Genomic DNA, 20,457 nt, shown 5'->3' with positions numbered 1-20,457 from the left:
GACCCAGACCCAGATCCCAGGCCCCAGGCCCCAGACCCCAGACCCAGACCCTAGCCCTAGACGCCAGCTTCAGACCCCAGATACCAGACCCAGATCCCAGATCCCTGACACCAGACCCCGGACCTCGGACCCAGACCCCGGACCCAGACCCCTGATCCCAGACCCCTGATCCCAGACCCTAGATCCCAGATCCCAGATCCCAGACCCCTGATCCCAGACCCTAGATCCCAGGCCCTAGATCTCAGATCCTAGATCCCAGACCCAGAACCCAGGCCCAGACCCAAATCCCAGGCCCCAGCCCCTAGATCTCAGACCCCAGCCCCAGCCTCAGATCCCAGACCCCAGATCCCAGACTCCAGATCCCAGATTCCAGATCCCAGACCCCAGATCCCAGATCCCATATCCCAGACCCCAAGTCCCAGATCCAAGCCCCAGACCCCAGACCCAGACCCAGATCCCAGATCCCAGACCCCAGATCCCAGACCCAGACCCCAGACCCCAGATCCCTGACCTCAGGCACCAGATCCCAGGCCCAGACCACAGATCCCCGACCCTAGATCCCAGATCCTAGATCCCAGATCCAGACACCAGATCCCTGACCCAGATCCCAGGCGCAGACCCAGATCCCAGACCCAGATCCCAGGCCCCAGACCCTGACTACAGCCCCAGATCTCAGACCCCAGACCCCAGATCCCAGACTCAGACCCCAGATCCCAGATCCCAGACTCAGATCCCAGATCCCAGACCCCAGATCCCAGATCCCAGATCCCCGACCCCAGATCCCACACCCCAGATCTCCGACCCCAGACCCCAGATCCCAGGCCCCAGATCCCAGGCCCCAGATCCCAGACCCCAGATCCCAGACCCCAGATCCCAGGCCCCAGATCCCAAACCCCAGAACCCAGACCCCAGACCCTAGCCCCAGACCCCAGATCCCAGGCTCCAGATCCCAGGTCCCAGACCCCAGATCCCAGACCCCAGATCCTAGACTCCAGAACCCAGACCCAGACCCCAGATCCCAGACCATAGCCCCAGACCCCAGACACAGATCCCAGACCCTAGATCCTAGACTCCAGGCCCCAGACCCCAGATCCCAGCCTCAGCCCCAGACCCCAATCCCAGACCCCAGACTCCAGATCCCAGACCCCAGACCCCAGATCACAGGCCCAGACCCAGATCCCAAACCACAGCCCCCAGACCCCAGATCCCAGACCCCAGATCCAAGACCTCAGACCCAAGACCCCAGATCCCAGACCCCAGACCCAGCCCCAGATCCCAGCCCCAGACCTAGACCCCAGATCCCAGAACTCAAACCCCAGATCCCAGACCCTGACTACAGCCCCAGATCCCAGACCCCAGACCCCAGCCCCAGATCCCAGACCCCAGACCCACATTCCCAGACCCAGATCCCAGATCCCAGGCCCCAGGTCCCAGGCCCCAGACCCCAGAGCCAGACCCCAGATCCCAGACCCCACATCCCAGACCCCAGACTCAGATCCCAGACCCCAGATCCCAGGCCCCAGACCCCAGAGCCAGACCCCAGATCCCAGACCCCAGACCCCACATCCCAGACCCCAGACCCAGATCCCAGACCCCAGATCCCAGGCCCCAGATCACAGGCCCAGACCCAGATCCCAAACCACAGCCCCCAAACCCCAGATCCCAGACCCCAGACCCCAGACCCCAGATCCAAGACCTCAGACACAAGACCCCAGATATCAGACCCCAGACCCAGCCCCAGATCCCAGCCCCAGACCTAGACCCCAGATCACAGACCTCAAACCCCAGATCCCAGACCCTGACTACAGCCCCAGATCCCAGACCCCAGACACCAGCCCCAGATCCCAGACCCCAGACCCACATTCCCAGACCCAGATCCCAGATCCCAGGCCCCAGACCCCAGAGCCAGACCCCAGATTTCAGACCCCAGACCCCACATCCCAGACCCCAGACCCAGATCCCAGACCCCAGATCCCAGACCCCAGATCCCAGACCCCAGATCCCAGACCTAGACCCCAGATCCCAGGCCCCAGATCCCAGGCCCCAGACCCCAGACCCTAGCCCCAGACCCTGACCCCAGACCCCAGCCCCAGCCCCAGACCCAGACCCAGACCCAGATCCCAGGCCCCAGGCCCCAGACCCCAGACCCAGACCCTAGCCCTAGACGCCAGCTTCAGACCCCAGATACCAGACCCAGATCCCAGATCCCAGACACCAGACCCCGGACCTCGGACCCAGACCCCGGACCCAGACCCCTGATCCCAGACCCCTGATCCCAGACCCTAGATCCCAGATCCCAGATCCCAGACCCCTGATCACAGACCCTAGATCCCAGGCCCCAGATCTCAGATCCTAGATCCCAGACCCAGAACCCAGGCCCAGACCCAAATCCCAGGCCCCAGCCCCTAGATCTCAGACCCCAGCCCCAGCCTCAGATCCCAGACCCCAGACCCCAGATCCCAGACTCCAGATCCCAGATTCCAGATCCCAGACCCCAGATCCCAGATCCCATATCCCAGACCCCAAGTCCCAGATCCAAGCCCCAGACCCCAGACCCAGACCCAGATCCCAGATCCCAGACCCCAGATCCCAGACCCAGACCCCAGACCCCAGATCCCTGACCTCAGGCACCAGATCCCAGGCCCAGACCACAGATCCCCGACCCTAGATCCCAGATCCGAGATCCCAGACCCAGACACCAGATCCCTGACCCAGATCCCAGGCGCAGACCCAGATCCCAGACCCAGATCCCAGGCCCCAGACCCTGACTACAGCCCCAGATCTCAGACCCCAGACCCCAGATCCCAGACTCAGACCCCAGATCCCAGACTCAGATCCCAGATCCCAGATCCCAGACCCCAGATCCCAGATCCCAGATCCCACACCCCAGATCCCCGACCCCAGACCCCAGATCCCAGATCCCAGACTCAGATCCCAGATCCCAGACCCCAGATCCCAGGCCCCAGATCACAGGCCCAGACCCAGATCCCAAACCACAGCCCCCAAACCCCAGATCCCAGACCCCAGACCCCAGACCCCAGATCCAAGACCTCAGACACAAGACCCCAGATATCAGACCCCAGACCCAGCCCCAGGTCCCAGCCCCAGACCTAGACCCCAGATCCCAGACCTCAAACCCCAGATCCCAGACCCTGACTACAGCCCCAGATCCCAGACCCCAGACACCAGCCCCAGATCCCAGACCCCAGACCCACATTCCCAGACCCAGATCCCAGATCCCAGATCCCAGGCCCCAGACCCCAGAGCCAGACCCCAGATTTCAGACCCCAGACCCCAGACCCAGATCCCAGACCCCAGATCCCAGACCCCAGATCCCAGACCCCAGATCCCAGACATAGACCCCAGATCCCAGGCCCCAGATCCCAGGCCCCAGACCCCAGACCCTAGCCCCAGACCCTGACCCCAGACCCCAGCCCCAGCCCCAGACCCAGACCCAGACCCAGATCCCAGGCCCCAGGCCCCAGACCCCAGACCCAGACCCTAGCCCTAGACGCCAGCTTCAGACCCCAGATACCAGACCCAGATCCCAGATCCCAGACACCAGACCCCGGACCTCGGACCCAGACCCCGGACCCAGACCCCTGATCCCAGACCCTAGATCCCAGGCCCTAGATCTCAGATCCTAGATCCCAGACCCAGAACCCAGGCCCAGACCCAAATCCCAGGCCCCAGCCCCTAGATCTCAGACCCCAGCCCCAGCCTCAGATCCCAGACCCCAGATCCCAGACTCCAGATCCCAGATTCCAGATCCCAGACCCCAGATCCCAGATCCCATATCCCAGACCCCAAGTCCCAGATCCAAGCCCCAGACCCCAGACCCAGACCCAGATCCCAGATCCCAGACCCCAGATCCCAGACCCAGACCCCAGACCCCAGATCCCTGACCTCAGGCACCAGATCCCAGGCCCAGACCACAGATCCCCGACCCTAGATCCCAGATCCTAGATCCCAGATCCAGACACCAGATCCCTGACCCAGATCCCAGGCGCAGACCCAGATCCCAGACCCAGATCCCAGGCCCCAGACCCTGACTACAGCCCCAGATCTCAGACCCCAGACCCCAGATCCCAGACTCAGACCCCAGATCCCAGATCCCAGACTCAGATCCCAGATCCCAGACCCCAGATCCCAGATCCCAGATCCCCGACCCCAGACCCCAGATCCCAGGCCCCAGATCCCAGGCCCCAGATCCCAGACCCCAGATCCCAGACCCCAGATCCCAGGCCCCAGATCCCAAACCCCAGAACCCAGACCCCAGACCCTAGCCCCAGACCCCAGATCCCAGGCTCCAGATCCCAGGTCCCAGACCCCAGATCCCAGACCCCAGATCCTAGACTCCAGAACCCAGACCCAGACCCCAGATCCCAGACCATAGCCCCAGACCCCAGACACAGATCCCAGACCCTAGATCCTAGACTCCAGGCCCCAGACCCCAGATCCCAGCCTCAGCCCCAGACCCCAATCCCAGACCCCAGACTCCAGATCCCAGACCCCAGACCCCAGATCACAGGCCCAGACCCAGATCCCAAACCACAGCCCCCAGACCCCAGATCCCAGACCCCAGATCCAAGACCTCAGACCCAAGACCCCAGATCCCAGACCCCAGACCCAGCCCCAGATCCCAGCCCCAGACCTAGACCCCAGATCCCAGAACTCAAACCCCAGATCCCAGACCCTGACTACAGCCCCAGATCCCAGACCCCAGACCCCAGCCCCAGATCCCAGACCCCAGACCCACATTCCCAGACCCAGATCCCAGATCCCAGGCCCCAGGTCCCAGGCCCCAGACCCCAGAGCCAGACCCCAGATCCCAGACCCCACATCCCAGACCCCAGACCCAGATCCCAGACCCCAGATCCCAGGCCCCAGACCCCAGAGCCAGACCCCAGATCCCAGACCCCAGACCCCAGACCCCACATCCCAGACCCCAGACCCAGATCCCAGACCCCAGATCCCAGGCCCCAGATCACAGGCCCAGACCCAGATCCCAAACCACAGCCCCCAAACCCCAGATCCCAGACCCCAGACCCCAGACCCCAGATCCAAGACCTCAGATACAAGACCCCAGATATCAGACCCCAGACCCAGCCCCAGATCCCAGCCCCAGACCTAGACCCCAGATCCCAGACCTCAAACCCCAGATCCCAGACCCTGACTACAGCCCCAGATCCCAGACCCCAGACACCAGCCCCAGATCCCAGACCCCAGACCCACATTCCCAGACCCAGATCCCAGATCCCAGGCCCCAGATCCCAGGCCCCAGACCCCAGAGCCAGACCCCAGATTTCAGACCCCAGACCCCACATCCCAGACCCCAGACCCAGATCATAGACCCCAGATCCCAGACCCCAGATCCCAGACCCCAGATCCCAGACCTAGACCCCAGATCCCAGGCCCCAGATCCCAGGCCCCAGACCCCAGACCCTAGCCCCAGACCCTGACCCCAGACCCCAGCCCCAGCCCCAGACCCAGACCCAGACCCAGATCCCAGGCCCCAGGCCCCAGACCCCAGACCCAGACCCTAGCCCTAGACGCCAGCTTCAGACCCCAGATACCAGACCCAGATCCCAGATCCCAGACACCAGACCCCGGACCTCGGACCCAGACCCCGGACCCAGACCCCTGATCCCAGACCCCTGATCCCAGACCCTAGATCCCAGATCCCAGATCCCAGACCCCTGATCCCAGACCCTAGATCCCAGGCCCCAGATCTCAGATCCTAGATCCCAGACCCAGAACCCAGGCCCAGACCCAAATCCCAGGCCCCAGCCCCTAGATCTCAGACCCCAGCCCCAGCCTCAGATCCCAGACCCCAGACCCCAGATCCCAGACTCCAGATCCCAGATTCCAGATCCCAGACCCCAGATCCCAGATCCCATATCCCAGACCCCAAGTCCCAGATCCAAGCCCCAGACCCCAGACCCAGACCCAGATCCCAGATCCCAGACCCCAGATCCCAGACCCAGACCCCAGACCCCAGATCCCTGACCTCAGGCACCAGATCCCAGGCCCAGACCACAGATCCCCGACCCTAGATCCCAGATCCTAGATCCCAGATCCAGACACCAGATCCCTGACCCAGATCCCAGGCGCAGACCCAGATCCCAGACCCAGATCCCAGGCCCCAGACCCTGACTACAGCCCCAGATCTCAGACCCCAGACCCCAGATCCCAGACTCAGACCCCAGATCCCAGACTCAGATCCCAGATCCCAGACCCCAGATCCCAGATCCCCGACCCCAGATCCCACACCCCAGATCCCCGACCCCAGACCCCAGATCCCAGATCCCAGACTCAGATCCCAGATCCCAGACCCCAGTTCCCAGATCCCAGATCCCAAACCCCAGACCCCACATCCCAGATCCCAGATCCCAGACTCCAGATCCCAGACTCCAGATCCCAGACTCCAGATTCCAGACCCCAGATCCCAGACCCCAGACCCCAGATCCCAGACTCCAGATTCCAGACTCCAGATTCCAGACTCCAGACCCAACTCTAGACCCCAGATGCCAGGCCCCAGATCGCTGACCCAGACCCCAGACCCCAGACCCCAGACCCCTGACCTCAGGCACCAGATCCCAGGCCCAGACCACAGATCCCCGACCCTAGATCCCAGATCCTAGATCCCAGATCCAGACACCAGATCCCTGACCCAGATCCCAGGCGCAGACCCAGATCCCAGACCCAGAACCCAGGCCCCAGACCCTGACTACAGCCCCAGATCTCAGACCCCAGACCCCAGATCCCAGACTCAGACCCCAGATCCCAGATCCCAGACTCAGATCCCAGATCCCAGACCCCAGATCCCAGATCCCAGATCCCCGACCCCAGATCCCACACCCCAGATCCCCGACCCCAGACCCCAGATCCCAGATCCCAGACTCAGATCCCAGATCCCAGACCCCAGTTCCCAGATCCCAGATCCCAGACCCCAGACCCCACATCCCAGATCCCAGATCCCAGACTCCAGATCCCAGACTCCAGATCCAAGACTCCAGATCCCAGACTCCAGATTCCAGACCCCAGATCCCAGACCCCAGACCCAGATCCCAGACCCCAGATCCCAGACTCCAGATTCCAGACTCCAGATTCCAGACTCCAGATTCCAGACTCCAGATTCCAGACTCTAGACCCAACTCTAGACCCCAGATGCCAGACCCCAGATCCCTGACCCAGACCCCAGACCCCAGACCCCAGATCCCAGACCCCAGATCCCAGATCCCAGACCCAGATCCCAGATCCCAGGTCCCAGACCCAGACCCCAGACCCCAGATCCCTGACCTCAGGCACCAGATCCCAGGCCCAGACCACAGATCCCCGACCCTAGATCCCAGATCCTAGATCCCAGATCCAGACACCAGATCCCTGACCCAGATCCCAGGCGCAGACCCAGATCCCAGACCCAGATCCCAGGCCCCAGGCCCTGACTACAGCCCCAGACCCCAGATACCAGACCCAGATCCCAAATCCCAACCCCCGACCCAGATCTCAGACCCCAGACCCCAGATCCCAGACCCCAGATCCCAGATCCCAGACTCAGACCCCAGATCCCAGATCCCACACCCCAGATCCCACACCCCAGATCCCAGATCCCAGACTCAGATCCCAGATCCCAGACCCCAGATCCCAGATCCCAGACTCAGATCCCAGATCCCAGATCCGAGACCCCAGACCCCACATCCCAGACCCCAGACCCAGATCCCAGTCTCCAGATCCCAGATTCCAGATTCCAGACTCCAGATTCCAGACCCCAGATCCCTGACCCAGATCCCAGACCCAGATCCCAGACCCCAGAGCCCAGACCCAGACCCCAGACCCCAGATCCCAGACCCCAGACCCCAGATCCCAGACCCAGATCCCAGATCCCAGGCCCCGGATCCCAGGCCCCAGATCCCAGACCCCAGACCCACTCCCTAGCCCCAGACCCCAGCCCCAGACCCCAGACCCCAGACACAAGACCCCAGGCCCCAGCCCCAGACCCAGACCCCAGGCCCCAGACCCTAGCCCCAGACGCCAGCCACAGATCCCAGATCCCAGACCCCAGACTCAGACCCCAGCCCCAGATCCCAGGCCCCAGACCCCAGCCCCAGACCCCAGACCCCAGATCCCAGGCCCCAGACCCCAGACCCTAGCCCCAGATACCAGATGCAGATCCCAGATCCCAAATCCCAACCCCCGACCCCAGATCCCAGATCCCAGATCCCAGACCCAGATCCCAGGCCCCAGACCCTGATCCCAGCCCCAGATCCCAGATCCCAGATCTCAGACCCCAGCCCCAGATCCCAGATCCCAGACCCCAGCCCCAGCCCCAGATCCCAGACTCCAGACGCCAGAGGCAGATCCCAGACCCAGATCCCAGACCCAGATCCCAGATCCCAGGCCCCAGATCCCAGGCCCCAGATCCCAGACCCTAGCCCCAGACCCCAGATCCCAGGCTCCAGATCCCAGGTCCCAGACCCCAGATCCCAGACCCCAGATCCTAGACTCCAGAACCCAGACCCAGACCCCAGATCCCAGACCATAGCCCCAGACCCCAGACACAGATCCCAGACCCTAGATCCTAGACTCCAGGCCCCAGACCCCAGATCCCAGCCTCAGCCCCAGACCCCAATCACAGACCCCAGACTCCAGATCCCAGACCCCAGACCCCAGATCACAGGCCCAGACCCAGATCCCAAACCACAGCCCCCAGACCCCAGATCCCAGGCCCCAGACCCCAGATCCAAGACCTCAGACCCAAGACCCCAGATCCCAGACCCCAGACCCCAGATCCCAGATCCCAGACCCCAGATTCCAGGCCCAGACCCCAGATCCTAGATCCCAGACCCCGGACCCCATATCCCAGACCCAGATCCAGATCCCAGACCCCAGACCCAGACCTCAGACCCCAGCCCCAAACCCCAGACCCAGATCCCAGATCCCAGACCCCAGATCCCAGACCCCAGGTCCCAGATCCAAGCCCCAGACCCAGATCCCAGATCCCAGACCCCTAATCCCTGATCCCAGGCCCAGACCACAGATCCCCGACCCTAGATCCCAGATCCTAGATCCCAGATCCAGACACCAGATCCCTGACCCAGATCCCAGGTGCAGACCCAGATCCCAGACCCAGATCCCAGGCCCCAGACCCTGACTACAGCCCCAGATCCCAGACCCCAGATCTCAGACCCCAGATCCCAGATCCCAGACTCAGATCCCAGATCCCAGACCCCAGATCCCAGATCCCAGATCCCCGACCCCAGATCCCACACCCCAGATCCCCGACCCCAGACCCCAGATCCCAGATCCCAGACCCCACATCCCAGACCCAGATCCCAGATCCCAGACTCCAGATCCCAGACTCCAGATCCCAGACTCCAGATTCCAGACCCCAGACCCAGATCCCAGACCCCAGATCCCAGATCCCAGATCCCCGACCCCAGATCCCAGACCCCAGATCCCAGACTCAGATTCCAGATCCCAGACCCCAGATCCCAGACCCCAGACCCCACATCCCAGACCCAGATCCCAGATCCCAGACTCCAGATCCCAGACTCCAGATCCCAGACTCCAGATTCCAGACCCCACATCCCAGACCCCAGACCCAGATCCCAGACCCCAGATCCCAGACTCCAGATTCCAGACTCCAGACCCAGACCCCAGACCCAACTCTAGACCCCAGATGCCAGACCCCAGATCCCTGACCCAGATCCCAGATCCCAGACCCCAGACCCAGACCCCAGACCCCAGATCCCAGACCCCAGATCCCAGATCCCAGATCCCAGACTCCAGATTCCAGACCCCAGACCCAACTCTAGACCCCAGATGCCAGACCCCAGATCCCTGACCCAGATCCCAGATCCCAGACCCAGAACCCAGGCCCAGACCCAGATCCCAGGCCCCAGCCCCTAGATCTCAGACCCCAGCCCCAGCCTCAGATCCCAGACCCAAGACCCCAGATCCCAGACTCCAGATCCCAGATTCCAGATCCCAGACCCCAGATCCCAGATCCCAGATCCCAGACCCCATAATCCCAGACCAGATCCAGATCCCAGACCCCAGACCCAGACCTCAGACCCCAGCCCCAAACCCCAGACCCTAGATCCCAGATCCCAGACCCCAGATCCCAGACTCCAGGTCCCAGATCCAAGCCCCAGATCCCAGACCCCAGATCCCAGACCCCTGACCTCAGGCACCAGATCCCAGGTCCAGACCACAGATCCCCGACCCTAGATCCCAGATCCAAGCCCCAGATCCAGACACCAGATCCCTGACCCAGATCCCAGGCGCAGACCCAGATCCCAGACCCAGATCCCAGGCCCCAGACCCTGACTACAGCCCCAGACCCCAGATACCAGACCCAGATCCCAAATCCCAACCCCCGACCCAGATCTCAGACCCCAGACCCCAGATCCCAGACCCCAGATCCCAGATCCCAGACTCAGACCCCAGCCCCAGACCCAGATCCCACACCCCAGATCCCACACCCCAGATCCCAGATCCCAGACTCAGATCCCAGATCCCAGACCCCAGATCCCAGATCCCAGACTCAGATCCCAGATCCCAGACCCCACATCCCAGACCCCAGACCCAGATCCCAGTCTCCAGATCCCAGATTCCAGATTCCAGACTCCAGATTCCAGACCCCAGATCCCTGACCCAGATCCCAGACCCAGATCCCAGACCCCAGACCCCAGACCCAGACCCCAGACCCCAGATCCCAGACCCCAGACCCCAGATCCCAGACCCAGATCCCAGATCCCAGGCCCCGGATCCCAGGCCCCAGATCCCAGACCCCAGACCCACTCCCTAGCCCCAGACCCCAGCCCCAGACCCCAGACCCCAGACACAAGACCCCAGGCCCCAGCCCCAGACCCAGTCCCCAGATCCCAGACCCCAGATCCCAGACCCCAGCCCCAGACCCCAGATCCCAGATCCCAGACTCAGACCCCAGCCCCAGATCCCAGGCCCCAGATCCCAGGCCCCAGACCCCAGATCCCAGACCCAGATCCCAGATCCCAGGCCCCGGATCCCAGGCCCCAGATCCCAGACCCCAGACCCACTCCCTACCCCAGACCCCAGCCCCAGACCCCAGGCCCCAGATCCCAGGCCCCAGACCCCAGACCCTAGCCCCAGATACCAGATGCAGATCCCAGATCCCAAATCCCAACCCCCGACCCCAGATCCCAGATCCCAGATCCCAGACCCAGATCCCAGGCCCCAGACTCTGATCCCAGCCCCAGATCCCAGATCCCAGATCTCAGACCCCAGCCCCAGATTCCAGATCCCAGACCCCAGCCCCAGATCCCAGACTCCAGACGCCAGAGACAGATCCCAGACCCAGATCCCAGACCCAGATCCCAGATCCCAGATCCCAGGCCCCAGATCCCAGGCCCCAGATCCCAGACCCCAGATCCCAGACCCCAGATCCCAGGCCCCAGATCCCAAACCCCAGAACCCAGACCCCAGACCCTAGCCCCAGACCCCAGATCCCAGGCTCCAGACCCCAGATCCCACACCCCAGACCCCAGATCCCAGACCCCAGATCCCAGGTCCCAGACCCCAGATCCCAGACCCCAGATCCTAGACTCCAGAACCCAGACCCAGACCCCAGATCCCAGACCATAGCCCCAGACCCCAGACACAGATCCCAGACCCTAGATCCTAGACTCCAGGCCCCAGACCCCAGATCCCAGCCTCAGCCCCAGACCCCAATCCCAGACCCCAGACTCCAGATCCCAGACCCCAGACCCCAGATCACAGGCCCAGACCCAGATCCCAAACCACAGCCCCCAGACCCCAGATCCCAGGCCCCAGACCCCAGATCCAAGACCTCAGACCCAAGACCCCAGATCCCAGACCCCAGACCCAGATCCCAGATCCCAGACCCCAGATTCCAGGCCCAGACCCCAGATCCCAGACCCCAGACCCCAGATCACAGGCCCAGACCCAGATCCCAAACCACAGCCCCCAAACCCCAGACTCCAGACCCCAGATCCAAGACCTCAGACACAAGACCCCAGATCCCAGACCCCAGACCCAGATCCCAGATCCCAGACCCCAGATTCCAGGCCCAGACCCCAAATCCCAGGCCCAGACCCCAGACCCCAGACCCCAGATCACAGGCCCAGACCCAGATCCCAAACCACAGCCCCCAAACCCCAGATCCCAGACCCCAGACCCCCGACCTCAGATCCAAGACCTCAGACACAAGATCCCAGATCCTAGACCCCAGACCCAGCCCCAGATCGCAGCCCCAGACCTAGACCCCAGATCCCAGACCTCAAACCCCAGATCCCAGACCCCAGCCCCAGATCCCAGACCCCAGACCCCAGCCCCAGATCCTAGACCCCAGACCCACATTCCCAGACCCAGATCCCAGACCCCAGAACCCAGACCCAGATCCAGGATCCCAGACCCAGATCCAGACCCAATACCCCAGATCCCAGATCCCAGACCCAGACCCCAGACCCCAGGCTCCAGACCCTAGCCCCAGACCCCAGATCCCAGGCTCCAGACCCCAGATCCCCACCCCAGACCCCAGATCCCAGACCCCAGATCCCAGGTCCCAGACCCCAGATCCCAGACCCCAGATCCTAGACTCCAGAACCCAGACCCAGACCCCAGATCCCAGACCATAGCCCCAGACCCCAGACACAGATCCCAGACCCTAGATCCCAGACTCCAGGCCCCAGACCCCAGATCCCAGCCTCAGCCCCAGACCCCAATCCCAGACCCCAGACTCCAGATCCCAGACCCCAGACCCCAGATCACAGATCCCAGACCCAGATCCCAGGCCCCAGACTCTGATCCCAGCCCCAGATCCCAGATCCCAGATCTCAGACCCCAGCCCCAGATTCCAGATCCCAGACCCCAGCCCCAGATCCCAGACTCCAGACGCCAGAGACAGATCCCAGACCCAGATCCCAGACCCAGATCCCAGATCCCAGATCCCAGGCCCCAGATCCCAGGCCCCAGATCCCAGACCCCAGATCCCAGACCCCAGATCCCAGGCCCCAGATCCCAAACCCCAGAACCCAGACCCCAGACCCTAGCCCCAGACCCCAGATCCCAGGCTCCAGACCCCAGATCCCACACCCCAGACCCCAGATCCCAGACCCCAGATCCCAGGTCCCAGACCCCAGATCCCAGACCCCAGATCCTAGACTCCAGAACCCAGACCCAGACCCCAGATCCCAGACCATAGCCCCAGACCCCAGACACAGATCCCAGACCCTAGATCCTAGACTCCAGGCCCCAGACCCCAGATCCCAGCCTCAGCCCCAGACCCCAATCCCAGACCCCAGACTCCAGATCCCAGACCCCAGATCACAGGCCCAGACCCAGATCCCAAACCACAGCCCCCAGACCCCAGATCCCAGGCCCCAGACCCCAGATCCAAGACCTCAGACCCAAGACCCCAGATCCCAGACCCCAGACCCAGATCCCAGATCCCAGACCCCAGATTCCAGGCCCAGACCCCAGATCCCAGACCCCAGACCCCAGATCACAGGCCCAGACCCAGATCCCAAACCACAGCCCCCAAACCCCAGACTCCAGACCCCAGATCCAAGACCTCAGACACAAGACCCCAGATCCCAGACCCCAGACCCAGATCCCAGATCCCAGACCCCAGATTCCAGGCCCAGACCCCAAATCCCAGGCCCAGACCCCAGACCCCAGACCCCAGATCACAGGCCCAGACCCAGATCCCAAACCACAGCCCCCAAACCCCAGATCCCAGACCCCAGACCCCCGACCTCAGATCCAAGACCTCAGACACAAGATCCCAGATCCTAGACCCCAGACCCAGCCCCAGATCGCAGCCCCAGACCTAGACCCCAGATCCCAGACCTCAAACCCCAGATCCCAGACCCCAGCCCCAGATCCCAGACCCCAGACCCCAGCCCCAGATCCTAGACCCCAGACCCACATTCCCAGACCCAGATCCCAGACCCCAGAACCCAGACCCAGATCCAGGATCCCAGACCCAGATCCAGACCCAATACCCCAGATCCCAGATCCCAGACCCAGACCCCAGACCCCAGGCTCCAGACCCTAGCCCCAGACCCCAGATCCCAGGCTCCAGACCCCAGATCCCAGACCCCAGATCCCAGGTCCCAGACCCCAGGTCCCAGACCCCAGATCCCAGACCCCAGATCCTAGACTCCAGAACCCAGACCCAGACCCCAGATCCCAGACCATAGCCCCAGACCCCAGACACAGATCCCAGACCCTAGATCCCAGACTCCAGGCCCCAGACCCCAGATCCCAGCCTCAGCCCCAGACCCCAATCACAGACCCCAGACTCCAGATCCCAGACCCCAGACCCCAGATCACAGGCCCAGACCCAGATCCCAAACCACAGCCCCCAGACCCCAGATCCCAGGCCCCAGACCCCAGATCCAAGACCTCAGACCCAAGACCCCAGATCCCAGACCCCAGACCCAGATCCCAGATCCCAGACCCCAGATTCCAGGCCCAGACCCCAAATCCCAGGCCCAGACCCCAGATCCCAGACCCCAGACCCCAGATCACAGGCCCAGACCCAGATCCCAAACCACAGCCCCCAAACCCCAGATCCCAGACCCCAGACCCCCGACCCCAGATCCAAGACCTCAGACACAAGACCCCAGATCCTAGACCCCAGACCCAGCCCCAGATCGCAGCCCCAGACCTAGACCCCAGATCCCAGACCTCAAACCCCAGATCCCAGACCCCAGCCCCAGATCCCAGACCCCAGACCCCAGCCCCAGATCCCAGACCCCAGACCCACATTCCCAGACCCAGATCCCAGACCCCAGAACCCAGACCCAGATCCAGGATCCCAGACCCAGATCCAGACCCAATACCCCAGATCCCAGATCCCAGACCCAGACCCCAGACCCCAGGCTCCAGACCCTAGCCCCAGACCCCAGATCCCAGACCCCAGACCCTAGATCCCAGACCCCAGCATCCAGATCCCAGACCCAGATCCCAAACCCCAGACCCCAGACCCAGATCCCAGATCCCAGACCCAGATCCCAAACCCCAGACCCCAGACCCAGATCCCAGATCCCAGACCCCAGATCCCAGACCAAGAACCCAGATCCCAGACACCAGACCCCAGACCCCAGGCCCCAGACCCTAGCCCCAGACGCCAGCCTCAGACCCAGATACCAGACCCAGATCCCAGATCCCAAATCCCAACCCCCGACCCAGACCCCAGATCCCAGACCCTAGATCCCAGATCCCAGACCACAGATCCCAGACCCAGATCCCAGACCCCAGATCCCAGACCCAGAACCCAGGCCCAGACTCAGATCCCAGACCCAGATCCCAGGCCCCAGACCCTGACCCCAGCCCCAGATCCCAGATCTCAGACCCCAGCCCCAGATCCCAGATCCCAGACCCCAGATCCCAGCCCCAGATCCCAGACGCCAGAGACAGATCCCAGACCCAGATCCCAGACCCAGATCCCAGATCCCAGGCCCCAGATCCCAGGCCCCAGATCCCAGATCCCAGATCCCAAACCCCAGACCCCAAACCCCAGAACCCAGACCCCAGACCCTAACCCCAGACCCCAGATCCCAGACCCAGACCCCAGACCCCAGGCTCCAGACCCCAGTTCCTCACCCCAGACCCCAGATCCCAGACCCCAGATCCCAGACCCCAGATCCCAGGTCCCAGACCCCAGATCCCAGGTCCCAGATTCTAGACTCCAGACCCTAGCCCCAGACCCCAGACACAGATCCCAGACCCTAGATCCCAGACTCCAGGCCCCAGACCCCAGATACCAGCCTCAGCCCCAGACCCCAATCCCAGACCCCAGACTCCAGATCCCAGACCCCAGACCCCAGATCACAGGCCCAGACCCAGATCCCAAACCACAGCCCCCAGACCCCAGATACCAGGCCCCAGACCCCAGATCCAAGACCTCAGACCCAAGACCCCAGATCCCAGACCCAGATCCCAGATCCCAGACCCCAGATTCCAGGCCCAGACCCCAAATCCCAGGCCCAGACCCCAGATCCCAGACCCCAGACCCCAGATCACAGGCCCAGACCCAGATCCCAAACCACAGCCCCCAAACCCCAGATCCCAGACCCCAGACCCCAGACCTCAGACACAAGACCCCAGATCCCAGACCCCAGACCCAGCCCCAGATCGCAGCCCCAGACCTAGAACCCAGATCCCAGACCTCAAACCCCAGATCCCAGACCCCAGCCCCAGATCCCAGACCCCAGACCCCAGCCCCAGATCCCAGACCCCAGACCCACATTCCCAGACCCAGATCCCAGACCCCAGAATCCAGACCCAGATCCAGGATCCCAGACCCAGATCCAGACCCAATACATCAGATCCCAGATCCCAGACCCTAGCCCCAGACCCGAGATCACAGACCCCAGACCCTAGATCCCAGACCCCAGCATCCAGATCCCAGACCCAGATCCCCAACCCCAGACCCCAGACCCAGATCCCAGACCCAGATCCCAAACCCCAGACCCAGATCCCAGACCCCAGATCCCAGACCAAGAACCCAGATCCCAGACACCAGACCCAGATTCCAGACCCAGACCCAGACCCAGCCCCAGACCCCAGATGCCAGATCCCAGACCCAGATCTCAGCCCCAGACCCCAGACACAGATCCCAGACCCTAGATCCCAGACCCCAGGCCCCAGACCCCAGCCTCAGCCCCCAGACCCCAGACCCAGATCCCAGACCCCAGACCACACGCCCAGACCCAGATCCCAAACCACAGTCCCCAGACCCCAGATCCCAGACCCCAGCCCCCAGATCCAAGACCTCAGACCCAAGACCACAGATCCCAGACCCCAGACCCAGATCCCATATCCTAGATCCCAGACCCAGATCCCAGACCCAGACCCTAGCCCCAGACCCTAGCCCAGACCCCAGACCCAGATTCCAGACCCAGACCCAGACTCAGCCCCAGACCATAGCCCCAGACCCCAGACCCCAGACACAGATCCCAGACCCTAGATCCCAGACCCCAGGCCCCAGACCCCAGATCCAAGACCTCAGACCCAGATCCCAGACCACAGACCCAGATCCCAGACCCCAGATTCCAGATCCCAGACCCCAGACCCCAGATCACAGGCCTAGACCCAGATCCCAAACCACAGCCCCCAGACCCCAGATCCCAGACCCCAGATCCAAGACCTCAGACCCAAGACCCCAGATCCCAGACCCCAGACCCAGATCCCATATCCTAGATCCCAGACCCAGATCCCAGCCCCAGACCCTAGCCTCAGACCCTAGCCCAGACCCCAGACCCCAGTCCCGAGACCCCAGACCCAGATCCCAGACCGCAGAACCTAGCCCCCAGACCCCAGACACAGACCCCAGACCCCAGATCACAGACCCCAGACCCAGACCCAGCCCCAGATCCCAGCCCCAGACCCTATCCCCAGACCCAGACCCCAGACCCTAGCCCCAGAACCCAGCCCCAGATCCCAGACCCCGGACCCAGACCCCAGATCCCAGACCCAGACCCCAGACCCAGCCCCAGATCCCAGCCCCCAGACCCCAAACCCCAGGTCCCAGATCCCAGCCCCAGACCCAGACCCAGACCCCAGACCACAGACACAGACCTCAGCCCCAGATCCCAGACCCCAGACCCAGATCCCAGATCCCAGACCCCAGCCCTATCCCCAGCTCCAAAGCCAGGCTCTCAGAACCAGGCGTCTCCTCCACCTCTTCCCCCTTATTCTCCCAGACCCAGACTCTGAGCCAGCAACCTCCACACCACTCCCCCCCCCCCCCCTCCAGATTGGGTCCAGCTCTGAGAGGGACCCCGGCCCTTGAGCACCACTCACCCTCTTATTCGGCAGTGTCTTCTTCATCCTCTAACAGATCCCAGCGCTGGCTCCCTGCTCCGGCTCAGATGGCTGGGGGTGGCTGGGGGCGGCGGGGGTGGGGGGGTTGGGGGGTGTTCTGCTGCTTTCTCAGTCTGTCAGTGTTTCTCTGTCTGTAGACACCTCACTGCGTTCCGCTGATCTTACTCCTTTATCTCTCTCTCTCTCTCTCTCTCCCCGAGTCGCTGTCCCTTTCCTGAATCCTACTTCTCTCGATCCATCTCTGCCTGTCTCTTTATTCTGTCTGTATCTCACTGATGGTGTCTATCGCTCTGAGTGGGTCACACCCGTTGTATTACATTTCTTGCTTCGTCCCATTCACGGTGTCAGTCTGAATGGCTGAGCGGCTGTGTTCCTTGTCTCTAACTCACCCTGTACAAGCCAGTGTGTGGGGGTGGAGTTTTGTTGCTTAGAGAGGAAGTTGACATTAACCCATTGAGTGCTGTGAAGTCAGAGCCTGCCTCAGGCTGAACCTGTTTTCTGGTTTGTTGACCATTGCATGACCAACGTTAAGCAAAACTTAGAGAATGGAGACCAGCTGAACAAGGGGTAGGGGGTCTGGGAATAACAGGCTATAGGCTTCAGCAGCAGCTAGTTTGAGGCAGACGCAATGCTACAAAGCTGTAAGAAGGCCATCCAGATGATGGAAAGGATACAGGATTGAAAACTTAGCAGGGGGTCCAACAGGATACTATCATTCGGAACAGTCTCTTCGATGCTCACAGTGGCCAGGGAGAGGTTTGGTGTCAGTATTTGGGAAACTGAATGCGCAGTGAGACTAAAGATAAGAGGTCCTTCTGTCCTGCACCTACCTGAATAAAATTTCAGCTCACTGGTCTTCAGTGTTGGACAAGCAACGTGGCAAATGCAGAGACCCAGTCTCTGAGTAAGGTGCCTGTCAATTCAAGCTGGGGATGAGCAATGTTTTTCAATCATAGGGGTCAGGATTCTAAGACAGACAGTCATGGATGTCTGGGTCTGGGGCTAGGGTCTGGGTCTGGGGTCTGGATCTGGGGCTAGGGTCTGGGTCTGGGGATAGGGTCTGGGTCTGGGGTCTGGGTCTGGGGATAGGGTCTGGGTCTGGGGTCTGGATCTGGGGCTAGGGTCTGGGTCTGGGGCTAGAGTCTGGGGCGAGGGTCTGGGTCTGGGGGTAGGGTCTGGGGTAGGGTCTGGGTCTGGGGCTACGGTCTGGGTCTGGGGCTAGGGTCTGGGGCTAGAGTCTGGGTCTGGGGATAGGGTCTGGGGCTAGGGTCTGGGTCTAAGGTCCGGGGGTAGGGTCTGGGGGTCTGGGTCTGGGGCTAGAGTCTGGGTCTGGGGCTAGGGTCTGGGGCTAGGGTCTGGGTCTGGGGTCTGGGGCTAGGGTCTGGGTCTGGGGTCTGGGGGCTAGAGTCTGGGTCTGGGGCTAGGGTCTGGGTCTGGGGTCTGGAGTCTGGGGTCTGGGTCTGGGGCTACGGTCTGGGTCTGGGGCTACAGTCTGGGTCTGGGGCTAGGGTCTGGGTCTGGGGTCTGGGTCTGGGGATAGGGTCTGGGTCTGGGGCTAGGGTCTGGGGGCTAGAGTCTGGGTCTGGGGCTAGGGTCTGGGTCTGGGGTCTGGAGTCTGGGGATAGGGTCTGGGTCTGGGGTCTGGGTCTGGGGCTAGGGTCTGGATCTGGGGATAGGGTCTGGGTCTTGGTCTGGGTCTGGGGTAGGGTCTATGGTTTCCACACTGGAGGGAATCTAATCTAGACTCCCCAGATAGGGGACACTGTCTACCCTGAGGTCTTGCTGTCTCGCTGTCTCCTGATAGCTTTCATTGCGATCACTGCTTATTCTTTGAAGCCTCAGAGAATACAGACCCGACGTACGCGGCCTGTCACCATCAGTGAGCCCTCTCCTCCCCAACACCAATCTCAATGTGAAACTGAAAGAACTGGGGATGCTGTGAACCAGAAACAGAAATTGCTGGAAAAGCTCAGCGGGTCTGGCAGCATCTGTGGAGAGAAATCAGAGTTAATGTTACAGGTCCAGTGAGGAAAGGTCAGTCGGCCCAAAGCGTTAATTCTGATTTCTCTCCACAGATGCTGCCAGACCCGCTGAGCTTTTCCAGCAATTTTTGTCTTTGTCACCAATCTAGATGTATTGATTGTGCACAAATCAAAGGTTAATCAATTTTTGTCTGCTACTTTGGCTATTATAGAGATAGTCAAAGATAAGCCGTGATTGTATTGAGTGGTGGACTGGCTTGAAGGGCCGAAGGGCTCATACCTGCTGCTGCTTCTTATGTGCTTAGTCCAAAGAAAGTGGGGCAATGAAATACTGATGGGGAGGTAGCACTGGTTGTCATCAGAGTACGTGTGGAACCTGTGGTGTTTTAAAACGACATCGCTAAGGGGCAGGTTCTAAAAGAAAAATAGAGGGATTCATACAACAATCCTTGAGGAATACCAAAGGTAACTGGGCAGGAATGGAGCTGAGATTCTGGATTAGAGTGGTGCTGGAAAAGCACAGCAGTTCAGGCAGCATCCGAGGAGCAGGAAAATCGACGTTTCGGGCAAAAGCCCTTCATCAGGATGAATCACTCTAATCCAGAATCTGGTGTCCAGCATCTGCAGTCATTGTTTT

At 62.1% G+C, this 20,457-nt stretch overlaps 1 protein-coding gene across 1 annotated transcript in view; it reads right to left on the bottom strand.

Moving 5' to 3' along the window:
- Positions 1 to 18,231, bottom strand: part of LOC122544730 (pleckstrin homology domain-containing family O member 1-like) — a 113,022-nt gene extending 94,791 nt beyond the window's left edge. Inside the window, exon 1 of the mRNA XM_087985001.1 lies at positions 17,818 to 18,231. Coding sequence (XP_087841127.1) covers positions 17,818 to 17,844 — 27 coding nt within the window. The 5' untranslated portion in view covers positions 17,845 to 18,231. The remainder of the gene's footprint in view (positions 1 to 17,817) is intronic.
- Between the last annotated feature and the right edge of the window lie 2,226 nt (positions 18,232 to 20,457).

Source organism: Chiloscyllium plagiosum, unplaced genomic scaffold (assembly GCF_037043375.1).
Source record: "Chiloscyllium plagiosum isolate Xiang-an unplaced genomic scaffold, Cpla_swu_hap1 HiC_scaffold_50, whole genome shotgun sequence".
Lineage (NCBI taxonomy): Eukaryota > Metazoa > Chordata > Chondrichthyes > Orectolobiformes > Hemiscylliidae > Chiloscyllium > Chiloscyllium plagiosum.
This window is presented reverse-complemented; position numbering and strand designations above follow the sequence as displayed.